The sequence below is a fragment of the Mobula birostris genome, chromosome 6, assembly GCF_030028105.1.
Source record: "Mobula birostris isolate sMobBir1 chromosome 6, sMobBir1.hap1, whole genome shotgun sequence".
NCBI lineage: Eukaryota > Metazoa > Chordata > Chondrichthyes > Myliobatiformes > Myliobatidae > Mobula > Mobula birostris.
The window spans coordinates 110,741,329-110,765,019 of NC_092375.1; the positions used below are offsets into that span (position 1 = coordinate 110,741,329).

The 23,691-nt window shown below is 44.5% G+C and overlaps 1 protein-coding gene across 7 annotated transcripts in view; it reads right to left on the bottom strand.

Annotated features, from left to right (window-relative positions):
• Positions 1 to 23,691, bottom strand: part of cfap65 (cilia and flagella associated protein 65) — a 218,755-nt gene that overhangs the window by 123,084 nt on the left and 71,980 nt on the right. For all 7 annotated transcript variants that reach the window (XM_072260976.1, XM_072260975.1, XM_072260974.1 and 4 more), the window contains 3 exons: positions 22,175 to 22,411; positions 7,595 to 7,954; positions 5,639 to 5,776 (listed from right to left, as the gene is read on the bottom strand). In XM_072260976.1, coding sequence (XP_072117077.1) covers positions 5,639 to 5,776; positions 7,595 to 7,954; positions 22,175 to 22,411 — 735 coding nt within the window. The remainder of the gene's footprint in view (positions 1 to 5,638; positions 5,777 to 7,594; positions 7,955 to 22,174; positions 22,412 to 23,691) is intronic.

Here is a 23,691-nt window from a genome sequence, read left to right on the forward strand (position 1 = left end):
TACTTGGAAACTAATGATAAAATAAATCAAAGTCAGCATGGTTTCTGTAAAGGGAACTCTAGTCAGACAAAGCTGTTAGAGTTTTTCAAGGCAGTAACAAGCAGGGTAGACAAAAGAGTGGCACTGGATGTCATTTACTTCGATTTTTAGAAGGCATTTGATAAGGTGCCACACATGAGGCTGCTTAACAAGACAAAATCATATGGCATTACAGGAAAGATACCGGCATGGATAGCGGAATGCCTGACAGGCAGAAGGCAATGAGTGGGAATAAAGGGAGCCTTTTCTGGTTGGTTGCTGGTGACTAGTGGTGTTCCTCAGTAGTCAGTGTTGGGACTGCTACTTTGCACATTGTTTGTCAATGATTTAGATAATGGAATTGATGGCTTTGTGGCAAAGTTTGCTGATGATACGAGATAGGTGGAGTGGCAGGTAGTGCTGAGCAAGCAATGCGATTGTATCAGGACTTAGACAAATTGGACGAACGGGTGAAAAAGTAGCAGATAGAATACAGTGTTGGGAAATGTATGATAATGCGTTTTGGTAAAAGGAACAATAGTGTGGACTACTGTCTAAATGATGAGAAGGTTCAAACACCAGAGGTGCAGAGGGACTAAGGAGTCCTTGCAAGATTACCATAAGTTTAGTTTACAGGTTGAGTCTGTGGTAAAGAAGGCAAATGCAGTGTTGGCATTTACTTCAAGGGGAATAGAATATAAAAGCAAGGAAATAATGCTGAGCCTTTATTAGACACGAGTCAGGCTGCACTTGGGGTATTGTCAACAGTTTTGGGCCCCATATCTCAGAAAGGATGTGTTGTCATTGGAGACAGTTCAGAGAAGATTCACAAGGATGATTCTGGGAATGAAGAGGTTAACACATGAGGAACGTTTGACAGTTTTGGGCCTGTCCTCACTGGAATTTAGAAGAATGTGAGGGGATCTCATTGAAACTTACCGAGTGTTGAAAAGACGAGATAGGGTGGATGTGGACAGCATGTTTCCTATGGTGGGGGTATCCAGAACTAGAGAGCACAACCTCAAAATTGAGGGGCAACCCTTTAGAACAGAGGTGAGGAGGAAATTGTTTAGCCAGACAGTGGTGAGAGTGGAATGCTCTGCCACAGACTGTGGTGGGGGCCAAATTGTATGTATAGTTAAAGCAGTAGTTGATCGTTTCCTGATTGGTCAGGGCATCGAAGGATATGGCGAGAAGGCAGGTGTACGCGGTTGAGTGGGATCTGGGATCAGCCATGATGGAATGGCAAAGCAGTCTCAATGGTCTGAATGGTCTAATTCTGGTCCTATGTATTATGGTCTTATGGAAGTCATGCTGAGCCTTTATAAACAATGATCTTCCATTGAGAAGGTTATTGTATTCATATCTGATTGTCACATTATAGGATACAATTCAAGACATGACCTCTTCCCATTACTACCATCAGGGATGACGTACAAAGACACACACTCAGTGTTTTAGGATCAGCTTCTACACCCCGCCATCAGATTTCTGTACCCATGAACACTACTTCACTACCTTGCACTCTTTTTACACTACACTACTTATTTATTTTTTATATTTTATTGTAAATTACAATATTTTTTCTATGCACTGTACTGCTGCTGCAAAACAACAAATTTGCGTAAAGATGCCAGTGATAATAAACCTGATTCTGATTCTGACAGCATTTGAGAGGAAAAAAAATACAAGAAAAGTTCCAAGGGAGAGTGACTACATATACCAGGATGGATTAGTGAGACTAGGACTGCCTTCTGTACAGGTGAGAAGGCTGAGGGGAGATTTGATAGAAATGTATAGAAATGATGAGGCGTATGGACAAAATGGAGGAAGTTCCCTTTGACAAAGGTTTCAAAGACTACAATTACTGACGTAAAGTTAAAGAGACTTCAGAGTGCCATTAGGATTTATTTTCCTTTAATACAAGTGTGGTTGGAACCTAGGAAGTACTCCTTTTATTTTTGTTGGAGACAGGTTCCATTGTGGCCTTCAAGATATAGTTAGTTCAATATATGGTGATGAACAATCTGAGAGGCCGAGAGGCTATGGAGAGAGACCTGGGGGGAGGGGGCTGAAGTGGTGATTAACTCTTGCTGGGACTCTACATATAACTGTTCCATAATTCTATATGTGCTTCAGCTGAATCAAGGTTAGCACCATTAAAAGTTCAAAGTAAATTTACAATCAAAGTATGTATATGTCACCACATACTCCCCTAAGATTCATTTTCTTGCAGGCATTCACAGTAGAACAAGAGAATCCATGAAAAACCACGCAAAGACTGATAAACAACCAACGTGCAAGTAAATAAGTAAATCAATAATTCTGAGAACATGAGTTGTAGAGTCCTTGAAAGTGAGTTCACAGCTTTCTGTGAAACTCTACCAACTTAGAGGAGTACACGGCATCAGTGACTCGCTACATCAGCAAGTGCATCGATGACGTCACTGTGTCCAAGACCATCACTACACGCGCTAACCAGAAGCCACGGATGACCGTGGAGGTGCGTGTGCTGCTGAGGACCCATGACTCCGCCTTCAGAGTAGGTACAAGGCAGCCCTAACAACAGTGAGGGCCAAACTGTCCCGGACCATCAGAGAGGCAAAGCGTGCATACGCCCAGCGAATCCACAGCCACTTTGAGGACAGCGGCAACACGCGGTGCATGTAGAAGAGCATTCAGGACATCACCAACTACAGGACAACATCGCCTGCCTGTGCTGTTGATGCCTCCCTCCCAGATGCATTGAACAACTTCTATGCTGGTTTCGAGGCAGAAAATGACGTGGTGGCGAGGAAGACCACACCTCCTCCCAATGACCAGGTGCTGTGTCTTACCATGGCCGATGTGAGGAAAGCCCTATGCAGGGTCAACCCACGGAAGGCTGCTGGACCAGACAATATTCCTGGCAGAATGCTAAGAGGATGTGCAGACCAGCTAGCAGATGTTCTCACTGACATCTTCAACATCTCCCTGAGCAGCACCATCGTTCCAACGTGCTTCAAGGCTGCCACCATCGTCCCCATGCCAAAGAAATCTTCAGCCTCATGCCTCAACGACTACCATCCCATCGAGAGACTCATCATGAGGCAGATCACCACCATGCTGCCCCCTTGACTGGACCCCCTGCAGTTCGCATATCATCCCAACTGCTCAACAGACAACGCCATTGCCACCACCCTCCACCTGGCCCTCACCCACCTGTACAAAAAAGACACATACATTCAAATGCTGTTCATAGATTTCAGTTCGGCATTCAACACAATCATTCCTCAGCACCTGATTGGAAAGCTGAAACTGCTGGTCCGGAACACCTCCCTCTGCAACTGGATCCTAGACTTCCTGACTGGGAGAACTCAGTCAGTCCGGATCGGGAGCAGCATCTCCAACACCATCACACTGAGCACGGGGGCCCCCCAGGGCTGTGTGCTCAGTCTACTGCTGTTCACTCTGCTGACCCATGACTGTGCAGCAACACACAGCTCAAATCACATCATCAAGTTGGCCAATGACATGACCGTGGTGCGTCTCATCAGCAAGAATGACGAGTCAGCATACAGAGAGGAGGTGCAGCGGCTAATGGACTGGTGCAGAGCCAACAACCTGTCTCTGAATGTGAACAAAAGAGATGGTTGTTGACTTCAGGAGAGCACGAAGCAACCACTCTCTGCTGAACATTGACCGCTCCTCCGTTAAGAGCACCAAATTTCTTGGTGTTCACCTGGTGGAGAATCTCACCTGGTCCCTCAACACCAGCTCCATAGCCAAGAAAGCCCAGCAGCGTCTCTACTTTCTGCGAAGGCTGAGAAAAGTCCATCTCCCACCCCCCATTCTACAGAGGTTGTATTGAGAGCATCCTGAGCAGCTGAATCACTGTCTCATTCGGGAATTGCACCGTCTCAGATCGCAAGACCCTGCAGCAGATAGTGAGGTCTGCTGAGAAGATCATCGGGGTCTCTCTTCCCGCTATTACAGACATTTACACCACACGCTGCACCCGCAAGGCTAACAGTATTGTGAAGGACCCCATGCACCCCTCCCACAAACTCTTCTCCCTCCTGCCATCTGGCAAAAGGTACCGAAGCATTCGGGCTCTCACAACCAGACTGTGCAACAGTTTCTTCCCCCAAGCCATCAGGCTCCTCAATACCCAGGGTCTAGACTGACACCTACATCATTTATTATTATATTGTAATTTGTCCTCTACTGTGCCTGTTGTCTTGTTTATTAATTAGTGTACTGCCCTGCACTGTTTTGTGCACTTTATGTAGTCCTGTGCAGGTCTGTAGTCTAGTGCAGTTTTTATGTTGTTTTACGTAGTCTAGTGTAGCCTTGTGCTGTCTCACATAGTCTAGTGTAGTTTTGTGTTGTTTCATGTAGCACCAGGGTCCTGGAGGAACGTTGTTTCATTTTTACTGTGTACTGTACCAGCAGCTTATGGTCGAAATGACAATAAACTTGACTTGACTTGACTTGACTTGTGAAATCAGTTCAGTGTTCAGGTGAGGGAAGTTAACATGCTGGTTCAGAACCCTGATGGTTGAAGAGTAATAACTGTTTCTGAATCTGGTGGTGTGGGACCTAGAAAACTGTACTTCCTTCCTGATAGCAGCAGTGTGAACACAGCATGGCCTGGATGGTGGGGGTCCTTGATGATGGATGCTGTTTTCCTGAGGCAGCACTCCTTGTAAATATTTTAAATAGGGGAAGGCCTTTCCCTTTGATGGACTGGGTTGTATTCAACTACTTTTTGTAAGCTTTTCCATTCTTGGGCATTTAATACAAATGAAAAATACACTCAGTGGTCAATTTATTAGGAACACCTGTACATTCCTGTAAATATCTGAACAGCCAATCATGTTGCAGCAAATCAATGCATAAAAGCAGACAGATGTAGTCAAGTGGTTCAAGTTATTCTTCAAGCCAAAATTCAGAAAAGGTGATCAAAGTGACTTTAACTGTGGAATGATTATTGGTGCCAGATGGAGTGGTTTGAGTATCTCAGAAACCTCTGATCTTCTGGGATTTTCATGCACAACACGTCTCTAGAGTTCACAGAGAATGCTGAGAAGAGCACAGAAACATCCGTTGAGCAGCAGTTCTGTGAGTGAATAAATCTTGTCCATGAGGGATATTAGAGGAGAATGGCCAGACTGGTTCAAGCTGACAGGAAGGCAACAGTAGCAATGTGTTACAACGGTGGTTTGCAGAAGAGCATCTCTGAATGTACAACATGTTGAACTTTAAAGTGGATGGGTTGCAGCAGCAGAAGACCACCAACGTACAATCAGTGGCCTCTTTATTAGGTACTTGTAGTACTGTACCTAATAAAGTGGCCACAGAGTGTATTTTATGTTACGAAGCATGGAGCTAGCTCAGTATATATTTAGAGAAGGAGTAAATTAGCAGGAGTTTAGATTGAGATACTTTTCTGTATGTTCACTTTACATTGAAACAGTCTGAATTAGTTAAGGAAACATTTCACACTCTCTTAGTTTTCCTCCTGTTTTACTTTATGGCAAATGTCTGCAAACACATCTCTCCACAAAATGCCAACTTCCTCAGAGATTAGTTCCTACAACAAAACTGAAGAAAAATATAAAAAATGACCTTTACTCACCACTTCAGGAGAGTCAAGGGTGAAATTAGGAATGAAGTGCTCATGTCCTGTTTGGAATGTATTGGCTTGCACTTTTACTGTGAGAAACCAAGGACGGCAAAAGATTTTGTCATCTACCAAACGATGATCACGCATGACCTGCCAATGAGACCAATGATTCAAAGATTTAAAAAGCAAATCAAAGTCAAAGTCAATTTATTATCCAAGAATATATTGTATATTCAACCATATAGAATTTAGTGCAGTGGTTAGCACAATACCATTAAAGTTCCGGCCACTGGAGTTCGAAGTTCAATTCCAGTGTAATCTGTGAGAAGTTTGTATGCCCTTCTCGTGAGTGCGTGTGTTTCCTCTGGGTGCTCCAGTTTCCTCCCAGAGTCCAAAGACGTACCAGTTGTAGGTTAATTGGTCATTGTAAATTGCTTTGTGATTAGGCTAGATTTAAATAGGTGGGTTGTTGTGTCATTGGGCTGAAAGGGCCTATTCTGTGCTGTATCTCTAAATAAATCTATAAAAAAAATATATATATATATAAACAAAAACTGGCAAAAGATGACAAATTCTGCAAATAATTTTTAAAAAACAATACCAGGAAACTGACTTGTACAGTAATTGAAAGTGAGTCCATGGGTCGTGGAATCAGTTCAAAGTTGAAGCGAGTGAAGTTATCCACACTGGTTCAGGAGCCTGAAGGCTGTAAAGTAATACCTCTTCCTGAATCTAGCAGTGTGGATCTAAGGCTCCTGTACCTCCTACATACATATAATTGTTCAGTGAATTTTCCAATATTGCAGTACAGTTGCTTTGTATTTTTCTAGGAACTTCTCAGTTTTACATAGCAGGTGTCGTGCCACATGAATCTGGCTTTTCTAGATTAATTGTTATCACTGTAATTTTAATTATCTCTAATCAAAGTAGGAGATGACCACAACTACTATTTCTTTGTTCTTTTATTTGTTCTCGCAGCTCCTCTCTCTTGTTTATTTTCTGCTCTTGTAACACCTAATAAAACAATCATAAGCAACAAGTTTTATGCCTCATTCTTGACTTCCAAAGAACTTTTGGACTGCAAAAACATCAGAACCCAACACCTGCATAGAGGCTGCCCAACTCTCAGATTCCTCCAGCATTTTGTGTGTTGCACATTGATTTTGGAAGCAGAGTATAAACGCAGCCATTACTGTAATCTGTACTTAGCTTAAATGACCGAAGACAAATTTCTAATCATTTCTGTTCAATTGAGAGGACAGGTGTTTGGTGCATTCATGACATACCAATAAATACACTTTACTGAGACATGATGTCTTGAAGTAATGATACAATAGTTTGAATTGTTCAGTTTTATGTTTCAGCTCAGTATCACAGCTATGCTCATCAGATGACATGGTACATTCCAAAGTTCTTTTCAGCCAATAAAATATTTTTGAAGAGTATTGTTGTTGTGATATAGAATGTAAAACATAGAACAGTACAGCATGGTACTTGCCCTGAGGCACATAATGTTGTGCCAACCCTTTACCTACTCCAAGGACAATCTATCTCTTCCCTATCATATATCCCTCCATTTTCTATCATCCATGTGCCTATGCACTGTGTTATTAGCCACTTCCACCCACGTACTATCTATGCCTCTTATCATCTTGTATACGTCTATCAAGATATCTCTTATCCTTCTTCTCTCCAAAAGAAAAGCTCTAACAAAAATGATGCATTTCATTGTAAGTTTCAATCTACATGTGACAAACAAAGCTAGAGAAACTAGTCTCTGAAGAAACTTGCAGGCTTCTCCCAGTACATCTTTGGACTGTGATGGTCATTGATGCAAATACAACACATTTCACTTTAGGTTTTCATATACATGTGACAAATAAAGCTAATTTTATTCTTATCTTTGTGTGACCACTGATCTGTAGGTCTCACTTTACATCATGTGGGATGTTCTCTACACCTACTGACCTTATAATAGGCAAAACATTCGAGTTCAGCTGCATACAACATGTTGAATTTATCAGGCTTAAAATGGATACGGAAAGCCATATTCTTCAAGGGCGGGATGTCGATGATTGGAGGCACCACAGTAAAGGCGCTGCCTGGTTGGGTCATCCAAAGAACTGTGATCTTTCCTTTCGTGTTGTTCGTCATGGAGAGGGGCAGAGGAACAACTCGGTCAAGCTCCAGACAATTCCCGAAGTGAAACTCTAGGTTGTTAACAGACACATGTGGTGGAAACATGGTGACACTGCTTTGGATGCCGTCGTCAAAGTACTCATTGATGGAAGGGATGTTGGGAAATGAGGCAGGAGCCTCTGAACAATCCTGTAAAGATTGAAGAAGTACAAAAGTGAAAGCAGGAAAACCTAAGAAACAAAGTTATGAGCATTTTCTAAATAATGGCAATAGGAACATTGGAACTACTTGCTTTAACACGCTAGTTTTGAATCCATCACCATCACCATACTAGGGCACATCATTGACCAATAGCTTAACTGGATAAAGCACATAAGTATTATGGTTACCAGAGTACATCAGTGACAGGGAATTTTACCCAGTAATTAACTGCATAATCACTGACTCTCTAAAGGCCCTCTGCAGGAATGTGATGAAATCTTCTCCACTTTTCTGGATGACAGTACTGAGTACATTCATACCATCCAGGATAAGTCGATCCACTTAAATGAGAGCAGGCAAAAGAAATTTGGCATATCCCCATCAACCCTCACCAAGTATCATTGATGTACCATAGAAAACGTCCTGTCTGAATGCATCATAGCATGGTATGGCAAATGCTCTGCCAGTGACCACAAGAAACTGCAGACAGTTATAGACACAGCTCAGCACATGGAAACCAGCCTCCCCTCCATCTATATATCTCACTGCCTTGGTAAAGCAGCCAGCATAATCAAAGATCCCTAGCTACCCCAGACGTTCTCTTTTCTCCCCTCTTCCATCAGGCAGAAGATACAAAAACCTGAAAGCACTCTTGACCTCACCATCTAAGTCAGTATGATCTTGCAACCTTATTGTCTACCTGCACTGCACTTTCTCTGTTGTTAATATACTTTATTATGCATAGTTTTGTTTTACCTTTCTCTACCTCAATGCCATGTGTAATGAATGGATCTGTATGAACATAATGCAAGTCAGATTTTTTCACTGTATCTCATAAACATAAAAGATTCTACAGATGCTGAAAATCTTAAGTAACACACACAACATGCTGGAGGAACTCAGTAAGCCAACTGGCATCCATGGAGGGGAATAAACATTTGTTTTTTTTGGGCAGAGACCATTTCACCTGAATGTCAACAGTATACTCCCCTCCACAGATGTTGCCTGATCTGCTGAGCACCTCCAGCATTTTGTGTGCACTTCACTGTATCTTGGTACATGTGACAATAGTAAACAACTCCAATTCTATCCATCAGCTTAAAGTTCATTCCCTGTAGAAAATGTATTGCAGCAATTTGCAGACACAACAGCTCCTATCATTGAAACCTATTGAACATTGAAAGGCCTGGATAGAGTGGGTTTAGGGAGAATATTTCCAATAATTGGAGAGTCTAGGACCAGAGAGCAAAGCATCAGAATAAGAGGACATCCCTTTATAACAGAGATGAGGAGGAATTTCTTTTGCTAGAGGGCGGCAAATCTGTGGAATTCATTGCCACAAACAGCTTTGGGGTCCAAGTCATTGGGTATATTTAAAGCAGAGGTTGATAGATTATTGATTAATAAGGGTGTGAAAGGTTACAGGGAGAAGGCAGGAGAATGGGATTCAGAGGGACAATAAATCAGTCATGATCAGTAGAGCAGACCCAATGGGCCAAATGGCCTAATTCTTCGCCTCTGTCTTGTCTACGTTCTTATTATTTGCAGCCCATTTAGAACAAAGGTAGCACCTATGTGGAAACAACATCAGCTCAATGCTTTCCATCAGGTTACACAACATCTTCATTCTGAAATAATTTCATAACTTCATCATTGCTACTGAAAAACCCTCTAAGAGTCACTTAAGCACAGACTGCGATGGTTCAAAAACACAAGAAATTTTGCAGATGCTGTGAAGAACTGAGCAGGTCAGGCAGCATCTATGGGAATTCATAAACGATCGATGTTTCAGGCCGAGACATTTCTTCAAGATTGGGAAGAAAGGGGAAAAATTTCTTTAGCATGTGGAATGGGGCACGACTGCGCAAGCACGTGGAGGTTGGCCAGTGAGAACAGCGAGAAGAGTTTAACAGCAAGCAGAGTTGAAAAGGTGACGGTTATTTCTTCAGCGGTTTGAACGGGGCACGACTGCGCAAGCACGTGGAGGTCAGCCAGTGAGAACAGCAGAAAGAGTTTAAAAAGGAGACAGCTTTACAAAGTAGGCGACAAAGTAGAGGGAGACAAAGTAGGAAGGCTTTGGCTCAACGGGGCTTAGGCAATAAAGAGTCAAGGCGAGGTAGGTTATCTGTTTAGAATATAGATAGAAATTATGTGTGTGAGGCCAGTGTTCTGTGCTCGGTGTCAGATGTGGGAGGTCCTGGAGACTCCCAGCCTCCCAGATGGCCACATCTGCACCAGGTGCATGGAGCTGCAGCTCCTTAGGGAACTGGAGATGTAGCTCAATGACATTTGTCTGGTCAGGGAGACTGAGTAGGTGATAGAGAGGAGCTATAGGCAGGTAGTCACTCCGAGGCCTCAGGCGACAGATAAGTGGGTAACAGTCAGGAGAGGGAAGGGCAAGAAGCAGATGCTTGAGAGTACCCCAGTGACGGTCCCCCTTGACAATAAGTACTCCTGTTTGAGTACTGTTGGGGGAGATGGCCTACTTGGGGGAAGCAACAGTGGCCATGCTTCTGGCACATAGTCTGACCCTGTGGCTCAGAAGGGTAGGGAAAGGAAGAGGAAGGCAGCAGTGATAGGGGACTCTATAGTTAGGGGGTCAGACAGGCAATTCTGTGGATGCAGAAAAGAAACACGGATGGTCGTTTGCCTCCCAGGTGCCAGGGTCCCGGACGTTTCTGATTGCATCCACGATATCTTGAAGTGGAAAGGAGAACAGCCAGAGGCTGTAGTACATATTGGTACCAACGACATAGGTAAGAAAAGGGAGGAGATCCTGGAAACAGACTACAGGGAGTTAAGAAGGAAGTTGAGAAACAGGACCTCAAAGGTAGTAAACTCGGGATTACTGCCTGTGCCACGTGACAGTGAGTATAAGAATAGATGAGGTGGAGGATACATGCATGGCTGCGGGATTGGAGCAGGGGGCAGGGATTCAGATTTCTGGATCATTGGGACCTCTTCTGGAACAGGTGTGACCTGTATAAAAAGGACGGGTTGCACTTGAATCTGAGGGGGACCAATATCCTGGCGGGGAGATTTGCAAAGGTTATTGGGGAGAGTTTAAACTAGAATTGCTGGGGGGTGGGAACCGAACTGAAGTGATGGAGGAAATGGAGGTTAGCTCACAAACAGAGAAAGCTTGGAGACAGAGTGAAAGAGAGGATAGGCAGGTGATAGAGAAGGGACACACTCAGACCGATGGTTTGAGATCTGTCTAGTTTAATGCGAGGAGTATTATGAACAAAGCGGATGAGTTTAGAGCGTGGATCAGCACTTAGAGCTATGATGTTGTGGCCATTACAGAGACTTGGATGCTGCAGGGGCAGGAATGACTACTTCAAGTACCAGGATTTAGATGTTTCAGTAAGGACAGGGAGGGAGGCAAAAGAGGTGGGGGTGTGGCACTGCTGATCAGAGATAGTACCATGGCTGCAAAAAAGGAGGAAGTCATGGAGGGGTTGTCTACGGGGTCTCTGTGGGTGGAAGTTAGAAACAGGAAGGGGTCAATAACTCTACTGGGTGTTTTTTACAGACCACCCAATAGTAACAGGGACATCGAGGAGCAGATAGGGAGACAGATCCTGGAAAGGAGAAATAATAACAGGGTTGTTGTGGTGGGAGATTTTAATTTCCCAAATATTAATTAGCATCTCCCTAGAGTGAGGGGTTTAGATGGGGTGGAGTTTGTTATATGTGTTCAGGAAGGTTTCTTGACACAATATGTAGATAAGCTTACAAGAGGAGAGGCTGTACTTGATCTGGTAGTGGAAATGAACCTAGTCAGGTATCAAGTCTCTCAGTGGGAGAGCATTTTGGAGATAGTGATCACAATTCTATCTCCTTTACCACAGCATTGGAGAGGGATAGGAACAGACAAGTTATGGAAACGTTTAATTGGAGTAAGAGGAAATATGAGGCTATCAGGCAGGAACTTGGAAGCATAAATTGGAAACAGGTGTTCTCAGGGAAACATACGGAAGAAATGTGGCAAATGTTCAGGGGATATTTGCATGGGGTTTTACGTAGCTACATTCCAATAAGACAGGGAAAGGGTGGTAGAGTACAGGAACTGTGGTGTACAAAGGCTATTGTAAATCTAGTCAGCAAGAAAAGAAGAGCTCAGAAAGGTTTAAAAAGCTAGGTAATGGTAGAGATCTAGAAAATTATAAGGCGAGCAGGAAGGAGCTTAAGAATGAAATTAGGAGAGCCAGAAGGGGCCATGAGAAGGCCTTGGCGGACAAGATTAAGGAAAACCCCAAGGCATTCTACAAGTATGTTAAGAGCAAGGGGATAAGACTTGAGAGAATAGGACCAATCAAGTGTGACAGTGGCAAAGTGTGTATGGAACCTCAGGAGTTGGCAGAGATACTTAATGAATACTTTGCTTCAGTATTCACTACGGAAAAGGATCTGGGCAATTGTCGGGAAGATTTACAGTAGACTGAAAAGCTTGAGCATGTAGATATTAAGAAAGAGGATGTGCTGGAGCTTTTGGAAAGCATCAAATTGGATAAGTCACCGGGACTGGATGGGATGTACCCCAGGCTACTGTGAGAAGCAAGGGAGGAGATTGCTGAGCCTCTGGCAATTATCTTTACATCATCAATGAGGATGGGAGAGGTTCCAGAGGATTGGAGGGTTGCAGGTGTTATTCAAGAAAGGGATTAGAATAGCCAAGGAAATTATAGACCAGTGAGTCTTACTTCAGTGGTTGGTAAGTTGATAGAGAAGATCCTGAGAGGCAGGATTTATGAACACTTGGAGAGGCATAATATAATTAGGAATAGTCAGCATGGCTTTGTCAAAGGCAGGTCGTGCCTTAGGAGCCTGATTGAATTCTTGAGGATGTGACTAAACACATTGATGAAGGTAGAGCAGTAGATGTAGTTTATATGGATTTTAGCAAGGAATTTGATAAAGTACCCCATGCAAGGCCTATTGCGAAAGTAAGGAGGCATGGGATCCAAGGAGACATTGCTTTGTGGATCCAGAACTGGCTTGCCCACAGAAGGCAAAGAGTGGTTGTAAACAGTTCATATTCTGCATTGAGGTTGGTGACCAGTGGTGTGCCTCAGGGATCTGTTCTGGGATACCTACACTTCGTGATCTTTATAAATTACCTGGATGAGGAAGTGGAGGGATGGGTTAGTACATTTGCTGATGACACAAAGGTTGGGGGTGTTGTGGATAGTGTGGAGGGCTGTCAGAGTTTACAGTGGGACATTGATAGGATGCAAAACTAGGCTGAGAAGTGGCAGATGGAGTTCAACCCAGATATGTGTGAGGTGGTTCATTTTAGTAAGTCAAATATGATGGCAGAATATAGCACAGAGACTTGGCTGGCACCAGGGCAGGAATGGATTCTCAATATTCCTGGATTTCAGTGCTTTAAAAGGGATAGAGAGGGCGGAAAAAGGGGAGGAGGGGTGGCATCACTGGGCAGGGATACTATTACAGCTACAGAAAGGGTGGGTAATGTAGCAGGATCCTCTTTTGAGTCAGTATGGGTGGAAGTCAGGAACAGGAAGGGAGCAGTTACTCTACTGAGGGGATTCTATAGGCCCCCTGGTAGCAGCAGAGATACAGAGGAGCAGACTGGGAGGCAGATTTTGGAAAGGTGCAAAAATAACAGGGTTGTTATCATGGGTGACTTTAACTTCCCTAATATTGATTGGCATCTGATTAGTTCCAAGGGTTTAGATGGGGCAGAGTTTGTTAAGTGTGTCCAGTATGTGGACAGGCCAACTAGGGGGAATGCCATACTAGATCTAGTACTAGGTAATGAACCGGGTCAGGTCACAGATCTCTCAGTGGGTGAGCATCTGGGGGACAGTGACCACCGCTCCCTGGCCTTTAGCACTATCATGGAAAAGGATAGATTCAGAGAGGACAGGAAAATTTTTAATTGGGGAAGGGAAAAATTATGAGGTTATAAGGCTAGAACTTGCGGGTGTGAATTGGGATGATGTTTTTGCAGGGAAATTTACTATGGACATGTAGTCGATGTTTAGAGACCTCTTGCAGGATGTTAGGGATAAATTTGTCCCGGTAAGGAAGATAAAGAATGGTAGGGTGAAGGAACCGTGGGTGACAAGTGAGGTGGAAAATCTAGTCAGGTGGAAGAAGGCAGCATTCATGAGGTTTAGGAAGCAAGGATCAGATGGGTCTATTGAGGAATATAGAGTAGCAAGAAAGGAGCTTAAGAAGGGGCTGAGAAGAGCAAGAAGGGGGCATGAGAAGGCCTTGGTGAGTAGGGTAAAGGAAAACCCCAAGGCATTCTTCAATTATGTGAAGAAAAAAAGGATGACCGAAGTGAAGGTAGGACCGATTAGAGATAAAGGTGGGAAGATGTGCCTGGAGGCTGTGGAAGTGAGCGAGGTCCTCAATGAATACTTCTCTTCGGTATTCACCAATGAGAGGGAACTTGATGATGGTGAGGACAATATGCCTGAGGTTGATGTTCTGGAGCATGTTGATATTAAGGGAGAGGAGGTGTTGGAGTTGTTAAAATATATTAGGACAGATAAGTCCCCGGTGCCTGACGGAATGTTCCCCAGGCTGCTCCACGAGGCGAGAGAAGAGATTGCTGAGCCTCTGGCTAGGATATTTATGTCCTCGTTGTCCACGGGAATGGTACCGGAGGATTGGATGGAGGTGAATGTTGTCCCTTTGTTCAAAAAAGGTAGTAGGGATAGTCCGGGTAATTATAGACCAGTGAGCCTTACATCTGTGGCGGGAAAGCTGTTGGAAAAGATTCTTAGAGATAGGATCTATGGGCATTGAGAGAATCATGGTCTGATCAGGGACAGTCAGCATGGCTTTGTGAAGGGCAGATCGTGTCTAACAAGCCTGATAGAGTTCTTTGAGGAGGTGACCAGGCATATAGATGAGGGTAGTGCAGTGGATGTGATCTATATGGATTTTAGTAAGGCATTTGACAAGGTTCTACACGGTAGGCTTATTCAGAAAGTCAGAAGGCATGGGATCTAGGGAGGTTTGGCCAGGTGGTTTCAGAATTGGCTTGCCTGCAGAAGGCAGAGGGCCGTGGTGGAGGGAGAACATTCAGATTGGAGGATTGTGACTAGTGGTGTCCCACAAGGATCTGTTCTGGGACCTCTACTTTTCCTGATTTTTATTAATGACCTGGATGTGGGGGTAGAAGGGTGGGTTGGCAAGTTTGCAGACGACACAAAGGTTGGTGGTGTTGTAGATAGTGTAGATGATTGTCAAAGATTGCAGAGAGACATTGATTGGATGCAGAAGTGGGCTGAGAAGTGGCAGATGGAGTTCAACCCGGAGAAGTGTGAGGTGGTACACTTTGGAAGGACAAACTCCAAGGCAGAGTACAAAGTAAATGGCAGGATACTTGGTAGTCTGGAGGAGCAGAGGGATCTGGGGTACATGTCCACAGAAACCTGAAAGTTGCCTCACAGGTGGATAGGGTAGTTAAGAAAGATTATGGGGTGTTAGCTTTCATAAGTCGAGGGATAGAGTTTAAGAGTCGCGATGTAATGATGCAGCTCTATAAAACTCTGGTTCGGCCACACTTGGAGTACTGTGTCCAGTTCTGGTCGCCTCACTATAGGATGGATGTGGAAGCATTGGAAAGGGTACAAAGGAGATTTACCAGAATGCTGCCTGGTTTAGAGAGTATGCATTATGATCAGAGATTAAGGGAGCTAGGGCTTTACTCTTTGGAGAGAAGGAGGATGAGAGGAGACATGATAGAGGTGTACAAGATAATAAGAGGAATATATACAACAGGCATTCTGCAGATGTTGGAAATTCAAGCAACACACATCAAAGTTGCTGGTGAACGCAGCAGGCCAGGCAGCATCTGTAGTAAGAGGTGCAGTCGATGTTTCTTCCTACAGATGCTGCCTGGCCTGCTGCGTTCACCAGCAACTTTGATGTGTGTTGTAAGAGGAATATATAGAGTGGATAGCCAGCGCCTCTTCTCCAGGGCACCACTGCTCAATACAAGAGGACATGGCTTTAAAGTAAGGGGTGGGATGTTCAAGGGGGATATTAGAGGAAGGGTTTTTTACTCAGAGTGGTTGGTGTGTGGAATGCACTGCCTGAGTCAGTGGTGGAGGCAGATACACTAGTAAAGTTTAAGAGACTACTAGACAGGTATACGGAGGAATTTAAGGTGGGGGCTTACATGGGAGCAGGGTTTGAGGGTTGGCACAATATTGTGGGCCGAAGGACCGGTACCGTGTTGTACTATCCTATGTTCTATGTTCTATGTTCTATTAATGGCAAGACTCTTGGCAGTGTGGAGGATCAGAGGGATCTTGGGGTCCGAGTCCACAGGACACTCAAAGTTGTTACGCAGGTTCACTCTGTGGGTAAGAAGGCATACGGTGTATTGGCCTTCATCAATCGTGGGATTGAGTTTAAGAGCGGAGAGGTAATGTTGAGCTATATAGGATCCTGGTCAGACCCCACTTGGAATCCCGTGCTCAGTTCTGGTCACCTCAGTACAGGAAGGACGTGGAAACCGTAGAAAGGGTGAAGAGGAGATTTACAAGGCTGTTGTCTGGATTGGGGAGCATGCCATATGAGAGTAGGTTGAGTGAACTCAGCCTTTTCTCCTTGGAGCGACAGGGGATGACAGGTGACCCGACAGGGGTGTACAAGATAATGAAAGGCATTGATCGTGTGGATAGTCGGAGGCTTTTTCCCCCAAGGCTGAAATGGCTAGCACAAGAGGGTATAGTTTTAAGGTGCTTGGAAGTAGGTATAGAGAAGATGTCAGGGGTAAGTTTTTTACGCAGAGAGTGGTAACTGCGTGGAATGGGTTGCTGGCGGCAGTGTTGGAGGCGGACATGATAGGGTCTTTAAAGAGAGTCCTGGATGGATACATGGAGCTTAGAAAAATAGAGGGCTATGGGTAAGCCTAGGCAGTTCTAAGGTAAGGACATGTTTAGCTCAGCTTTGTGGGCCAAAGGTATTGTGCTGTAGGTTTGCTATGTTTATATGTTTCTAAAATGCCAAAATAGAAAGATGGGAAGAGAAGAAGGAGAACTAGAAGGTGATAGGTGAAGCCAGCTGAGTGGAAAAGGTAAAGGGCTGGAAAAGAAGGAGTCTAATAGGAGAGGATTGTGGACCATGGGATCAAGGGAAGAGGGAGGGGCACCAAGGAGTGATGGTAGGTAGGTGAGGAGAAGAGGCCAGAGTAGGGAATAGAAGAAGAGGGAAGGGTAAGGGAAAAGATACTGCTGTGTCTTCACCATTCCCTCTGATCTTCCCCTCTCTGTGGCAGAATGTTCTATCCTCAGCAAGGATCCTCACCTTTGTCCCCCTTTACCCGCATCTCTTGAATTCCGCACCTGCCACAACAACAAACTCTTCTTCCATCTCCGAACCCACTTCTTTGGCAAGGATTCTCTACCTCACACTGATGATTCCTTCTTCTGTCTCCATCCCTTCCTCTTCTTGGATACCTCACTCTGCCTTCTCTTGATCTTTTCCTCTCTAATTCCTGATGAGACGTCAACCGGCTGGACCTCACCACCCCTCTTTCCTCAAACCTAACCACCTGCCCTCCAAACTCTGCGCACCAATCTCAATGTTACCATGAAACCTGCAGAGAAACGAGGTCATGTTGTAGTGTGGTGGACAGACTCCTACCTCGCTGGAGCCACGAGGCAACTCTTAGATGCCTCCTTCTACCTACCTATTGAAAAGGACTCCACTACCGACCATCAGAAAATTGTCTCCAACACCATCCTCATTACCTCTGGAGAACGCCCATCCACTGCCACTAAGCTCAAAGTTGCCCCACTCTGCAATGTTTGTTTCTTCCTGCTATCCAAGATTCAAACTGACTGTTCAGATAGGCCCATTGTCTCTGCCTTCTGCTGCTTCACTGAACTCGTATATACATACCTCAGTTCCAATCTGTTCTGCTTGGTTCAGTCCCTTCCCATCTACTTCCGCAACACCTCGCATGTTCTCCTTGACAACTTTCAATTCCTTGGCCCTGACTACCTTATTTTACCATGGATGTCTAATCCCTACATACTTCTATCCTCCATTAGGAAGGCGGTAAAGCTATCATACTTTCTCAATAAAGGACCCAACCAAACCTCACCACACCATATTCCTCCGTTTGGCAAAACCAGCCTTCACCGTCAATAATTTCTCCTTTAGCTCCTCCCAATATCACCAAACCCAAGGGGTAGCCATGGGTACCACATGGGCCCAGCTATGACTGCCTTCTCCTTGGCTACACAGAACAGTCCATGTTCGAAGCCTTTCCTAGTAATACTCCCCAATTATTCCTGTGTTACATTGATGACTGCAGTGATGCTGCTTCATGCACTCATGCTGAGCTTGTCAATTTCATCAAATTTGGCTTCAACTTTAACCCTGCCCTTAAATTCACTTTTCCTTTGCTACATCGACGACTGCATTGGCGCTGCTTCCTGCACGCATGCTGAGCTCGTTGATTTTATTAACTTTGCCTCCAACTTTCACCCTGCCCTCAAGTTTATCTGGTCCATTTCTGATACATCCCTCCCCTTTCTGGATCTTTCTGTCTCTATCTCTGGAGACAGCTTATCTACTGATGTCTACTATAAGTCTACGGACTCTCACAGCTATCTGGACTATTCCTCTTCTCACCCTGTCTCTTGCAAAATTGCCATCCCCTTCTCGCAATTCCTCCATCTCCGCCGCATCTGCTCTCAGGATGAGGCTTTTCATTCCAGGACGAAGGAGGTATCCTCCTTTTTTAAAGAAAGGGGCTTCCCTTCCTCCACCATCAACTCCCATGCTCTCATACGCATCTCCCATTTCACGCACATCTGCTCTCACCCCATCCTCCTGCCACCCCACTAGGAATAGGGTTCCCCTTGTCCCCACTACCACTCCATCGCCTCCGAGTCCAACATATAATTCTCCATAACTTCCGCCACCTCTAACGGGATCCCACCACTAAGCACATTTTTCCCTCCCCCCCCCCCGCCTTCTGCAGGGATCAGTCCCTTCGCGACTCCCTTGTCCATTCGTCCCCCCCATCCCTCCCCACCGATCTCCCTCCCAGCATTTATCCTTGTAAGCCGAACAAGTACTACACATGCCCTTACACTTCCTCCCTCACTACCATTCAGGGCCCCAGACAGTCTTTCCAGGTGAGGCAACACTTCACCTGTGAGTCAGCTGGGGTGATATACTGTGTCTGGTGCTCCCGATGCGGCCTTCTATATATTGGCGAGACTTGACGCAGACTGGGAGACCGTTTCGCTGAACACCTACGCTCTGTCCGCCAGAGAAAGCAGGATCTCCCAGTGGCCACACATCTTAATTCCACGTCCCATTCCCATTCTGATATGTCTATCCACGGCCTCCTCTACTGTAAAGATGAAGCCACACTCAGGTTGGAGAAACAACACCTTATATTCCGTCTGGGTAGCCTCCAACCTGATGGCATGAACATTGACTTCTCTAACTTCCGTTAATGCCCCCGCCCCTGTAACCCATCCGTATCTATCTATATATATATTCGTTTTCTCTCTCTCCTTTTTCTCCCTCTGTCCCTCTCACTATACTCCTTGCCCATCCTCTGGGTTTCCCCCCTCCCCCTTTCTTTCTCCTTAGGCCTCCCGTCCCATGATCCTCTCATATCCCTTTTGCCAATCACCTGTCCAGCTCTTGGCTCCATCCCTCCCCCTCCTCCTATCATTTCGGATCTCGATCTCCCCCTCCCCCTCCCACCTTCAAATCTCTTACTAGCTCTTCCTTCAGTTAGTCCTGACGAAGGGTCTCAGCCCGAAACGTCGACTGTACCTCTTCCTCGAGATGCTGCCTGGCCTGTTGCGTTCACCAGCAAGTTTTATGTGTGTTCCTTAAACTCACAGTCCATTTCTGACATCTCTTTGCCCTTTCTCAATCTCTCTGTCTCCATCTCTGGAGACAAACTGTCTACCGACATCTTTTATAAACTTAATAATTCACATGGCTATCTTACCTACATATATCTCTTTCTACCATCTCCTGTAAAAATGCTATTCCCTTTCCTCAGTTCCTTTGTCTCTGCCTCATCTTATACTTATACCTATACCTTATTGTCGCCAAACAATTGGCACTAGAACGTACAATCATCAGAGCGATAGTTGATTTTGTGCTTCACACTCCCTGATTACAAATATTAAATATTAAAGATATTAAAAATAGTTAAAAATAGTAAATATTAAAAATTTAAATTTTAAATCATAAAAGAAAATAGAAAAATGGAAAGTAAGGTAGTGCAAAAAAATCGAGAGGCAGGTCCGGATATTTGGAGGGTACGGCCCAGATCTAGGTCAGGATCCGTTCACAGGATGAGGCTTTCCTTTCCAGGACATCAGAAGTGCCCTCCTTCTCCAAAGTATGGGGTTTCCCTTCCTCCACCATTGATACTGCCATCACCCACATCTTTTCATTTCCTAAACATCTGCACTCACCCCATCTTGCCAATGGCTTAACAGAGATAGAGTTGCACTTGTCCTCACCACAACTTCCGCCATCCTCAAGGGGACCCCACTAACGAACATATCTTTACCTCCTTCCCACTCTTCACTTTCTGCAGCAATCGCTCCCTCCATGATTCCTTTGTCCATTTGTCCTTCCCCACTAACCTCCCTCCTGGCACATACCACTGCAAGTGCCAGAAATGCTACACCTGCCCATTTACCTCCTTCCTTACCTACATTCAAGGACCCAGTTCTCCAAATGAGGCAACACTTCACCTACGAATCTTTTTGGGGGTCATCTATTATATCCGGTGCTCCTAATGCAGCCTCCTCTACGTTATTGAGACCTACGTAAGTTGGGGGACCGCTTCGTTGAACACCACTGCTCTAACTGCCAAAAGTGGATTTTCCCAGTGACCAATCATTTTAATTTCTATCCCCATTCCCATTCTGACATGTTCGTCCATGGCCTCCAGTTCTGCCATGATGAGACCCATCCAACCTGATGGCATAAACATCAATTTCCCCTTTCGATAATTTTTCCCTCCCCCTTCCCTCTCTTCTATACCCCATTGTAGTCTCTTATCTCTTCTCCTTACCTGCCTATCACCTCCCCCTGGGGTCTCTCCCTCTTCTCTTTCTCTCATGGAACACTCTCCTCTGCTACTATATTCTTTTATTCCAGCCCTTTATCTTTCCCATCAACCCGGCTTCCCCTTCCTTTCCAGTTCTGAAGAAGAGTCTTGGCCCAAGATGTCGACTTTTTATTCATTTCCATAGATGCTGACATGCTGAGATCCTCCAGCATTTTGTGAGTGTTGCTATAGTTCAAAAATGCAGCTAACCAGCAGCATTCATGGACAATTAGTGATCAGCAGCAAATATCAACCTCGCTCATATTTGTTTAATCCATACTGTATTTCAGGATCTGGGTATCTCTGGGGCCCAACATTTATCATCCACTGCTAACTAGTTTTGAACTGAGGGGCTTGTTCAATCAATTCAGGAAGCATTTAAGAGTCAACACAACTGGTAGATTGAATATAAAGGAAAATCTGCGATTCTGGAAATCTGAAACAAAAACAGAAGATGGTGAATGAGAAAAACAGAGTTAATCAGTTTAAATGGTTGACTCTTGCTCTCTCCACACATGCTGCATGGCCTGCTGAGTACTTACGAGTGATAGAGTAAAAGTGTCATACAGTACAGAAATATGCCCTTTGGCCCAACTTGTCCATGGATTATATAGATGGAATGGGAACTGGTTTATTATTGTCACATATATGAGGGCTCTGTGAAAACTTGTCTTGCATGCTGTTCATACAAGTCAAAGCATTATACAGTGCATAGGAGGTACAACAAGGTAAAACAATAACAATGTAGAATAAAGCCTAACAACTACAAAGTACAATGCAGGCAGACAATAAGATGCAAGTTCATAACAAAGTAGATAGTGAGGTCAAGAGTCCAGCTTATTGTTCCACGGAACCATTCAATACTCTTATAATAGAAGCAGCCCCTCAGCCTGATGGCAAGTGCTTTCAGGCTTTTATACCTCCTGCCCAATGAAACAAGGGAGAAGAGTGAATGTCCAGGGTGGAAGGGATCATTGATTATGTTGATTGCTTTACTGAGGCAGTGAATCAATCTAACCTCACTACACGTGACAATAACAAACTAATTTACCCAACCAGTTGTAACCTTCCAGGCCAGAAAAAAAGAGAGAGGAGGGAGAAGCGGTTACCTCATTACTCTCCAGGTCTATGGACTTGCAGCATTTCTCAGCAGCCAACACCAGGGCACCATCATCATCAAGCCGCAACTTGCCTTCCTGTAGCATCATTGTCAGTACGTCTGGAGGGTAGAAGGTCAGTCCACGTATCATGTTGGTACGGTATAGTTCCAGGTGCTTTGACGTGAGAATCGCCGGTGTTACCTGGTCTGAGTGGCAGGTACCCATTAAATCCAAAAACAAGGGATCCTGTAACAAAGGTAGGAAAAGTTAGATGGTTAGATGTTCATTGGCTGCACATGCCTCTGAGCAGTTGATGCATCACTGTAAAATTGACTTTGATAAAGAACTCAGAAGAAAATTCTTTGCTCAAAGAGTAACCAGGATGTGGATGCAAGAGATTGTGCAGATGCTGAAAATACAGAGGAAATCCAGTTTCTTATTAATTTCAGCTCTTTTCTTTACTTCAAGCTCACACCACAAAGTAACAAGTTCCAAATTCTGGTCAACACACAGAAAATGCTGGAGGAACTCAACAGATCAGGCAGCGTCTATGGAAAGGAATAAACAGTCGATGTTTTGGGCCGAGATCTTTTATCAGGACTCATTTTGTTTATTCTTTTCCATAGATGCTGAGTCCCTCCAGCACTTTCTGTGTGTTACTCTGAATTTCAGCATCTGTAGAATCTCTTGTGTTTATGGCTTGTTAAATTATTTCAAAGTTTCAAAGTCAATCGTATTGAAGTCGCATGCAGGCCAGATTTCCTCTGCTGGACAACATTAATGAACCAGATGGGTTTTCAGACCAGAAACAAGCTCTTTGGGCCACAATGTCCAAGTATGATGCCAACCCAAACTACTTCAATGTGACTGCTTGTGGTCAGCATCCCTCCATTCCCTACCTATCTAAATGCCTCTTAAACATTACTATCATATCTATTCTTTGTTTTATGTTCTAGTCCTGATGCAGGTTCTTGACCGGAAATGCCAGCAGTTCCTATCAGATTTAGAACATAGAACAAAGAAAACCTACAGCACAATACAGGCCCTTTGGCCCACAATGTTGTGCCAAACATGTACTTTGTTTAGAAATTACCTCGGGTTACCCATAGCCCTCTATTTTTCAAAGCTCCACATACCTATCCAAGACTCTCTTAAAAGACCCTATTGTATCCTCCTCCACCAACGTCGCCGGCAGCCATTCCACGCACTCACCACTCTCTGCATAAAAAACTTACCCCTGACATCTCCTCTGTACCTACTTCCAAGCACCTTAAAACTGTACCCTCTCATGCTAGCCATTTCAGCCCTGGGAAAAAGCCTCTGACTATCCACACGATCAATGCCTCTCATCATTTTATACACCTCTATCAGGTCACCTGGCATCCTTCGCAGCATCTATGGAAGGGAATAAACAGTCAATTTTTCGGCCAAGATGCTTCATCAGGACAGGGGAGGAAAGGGGAAGAAGCCAAAATAAGAAGGGCAAGGGAGGGGCAGAAGTACAAGCTACAAGGTGAAACTAAATG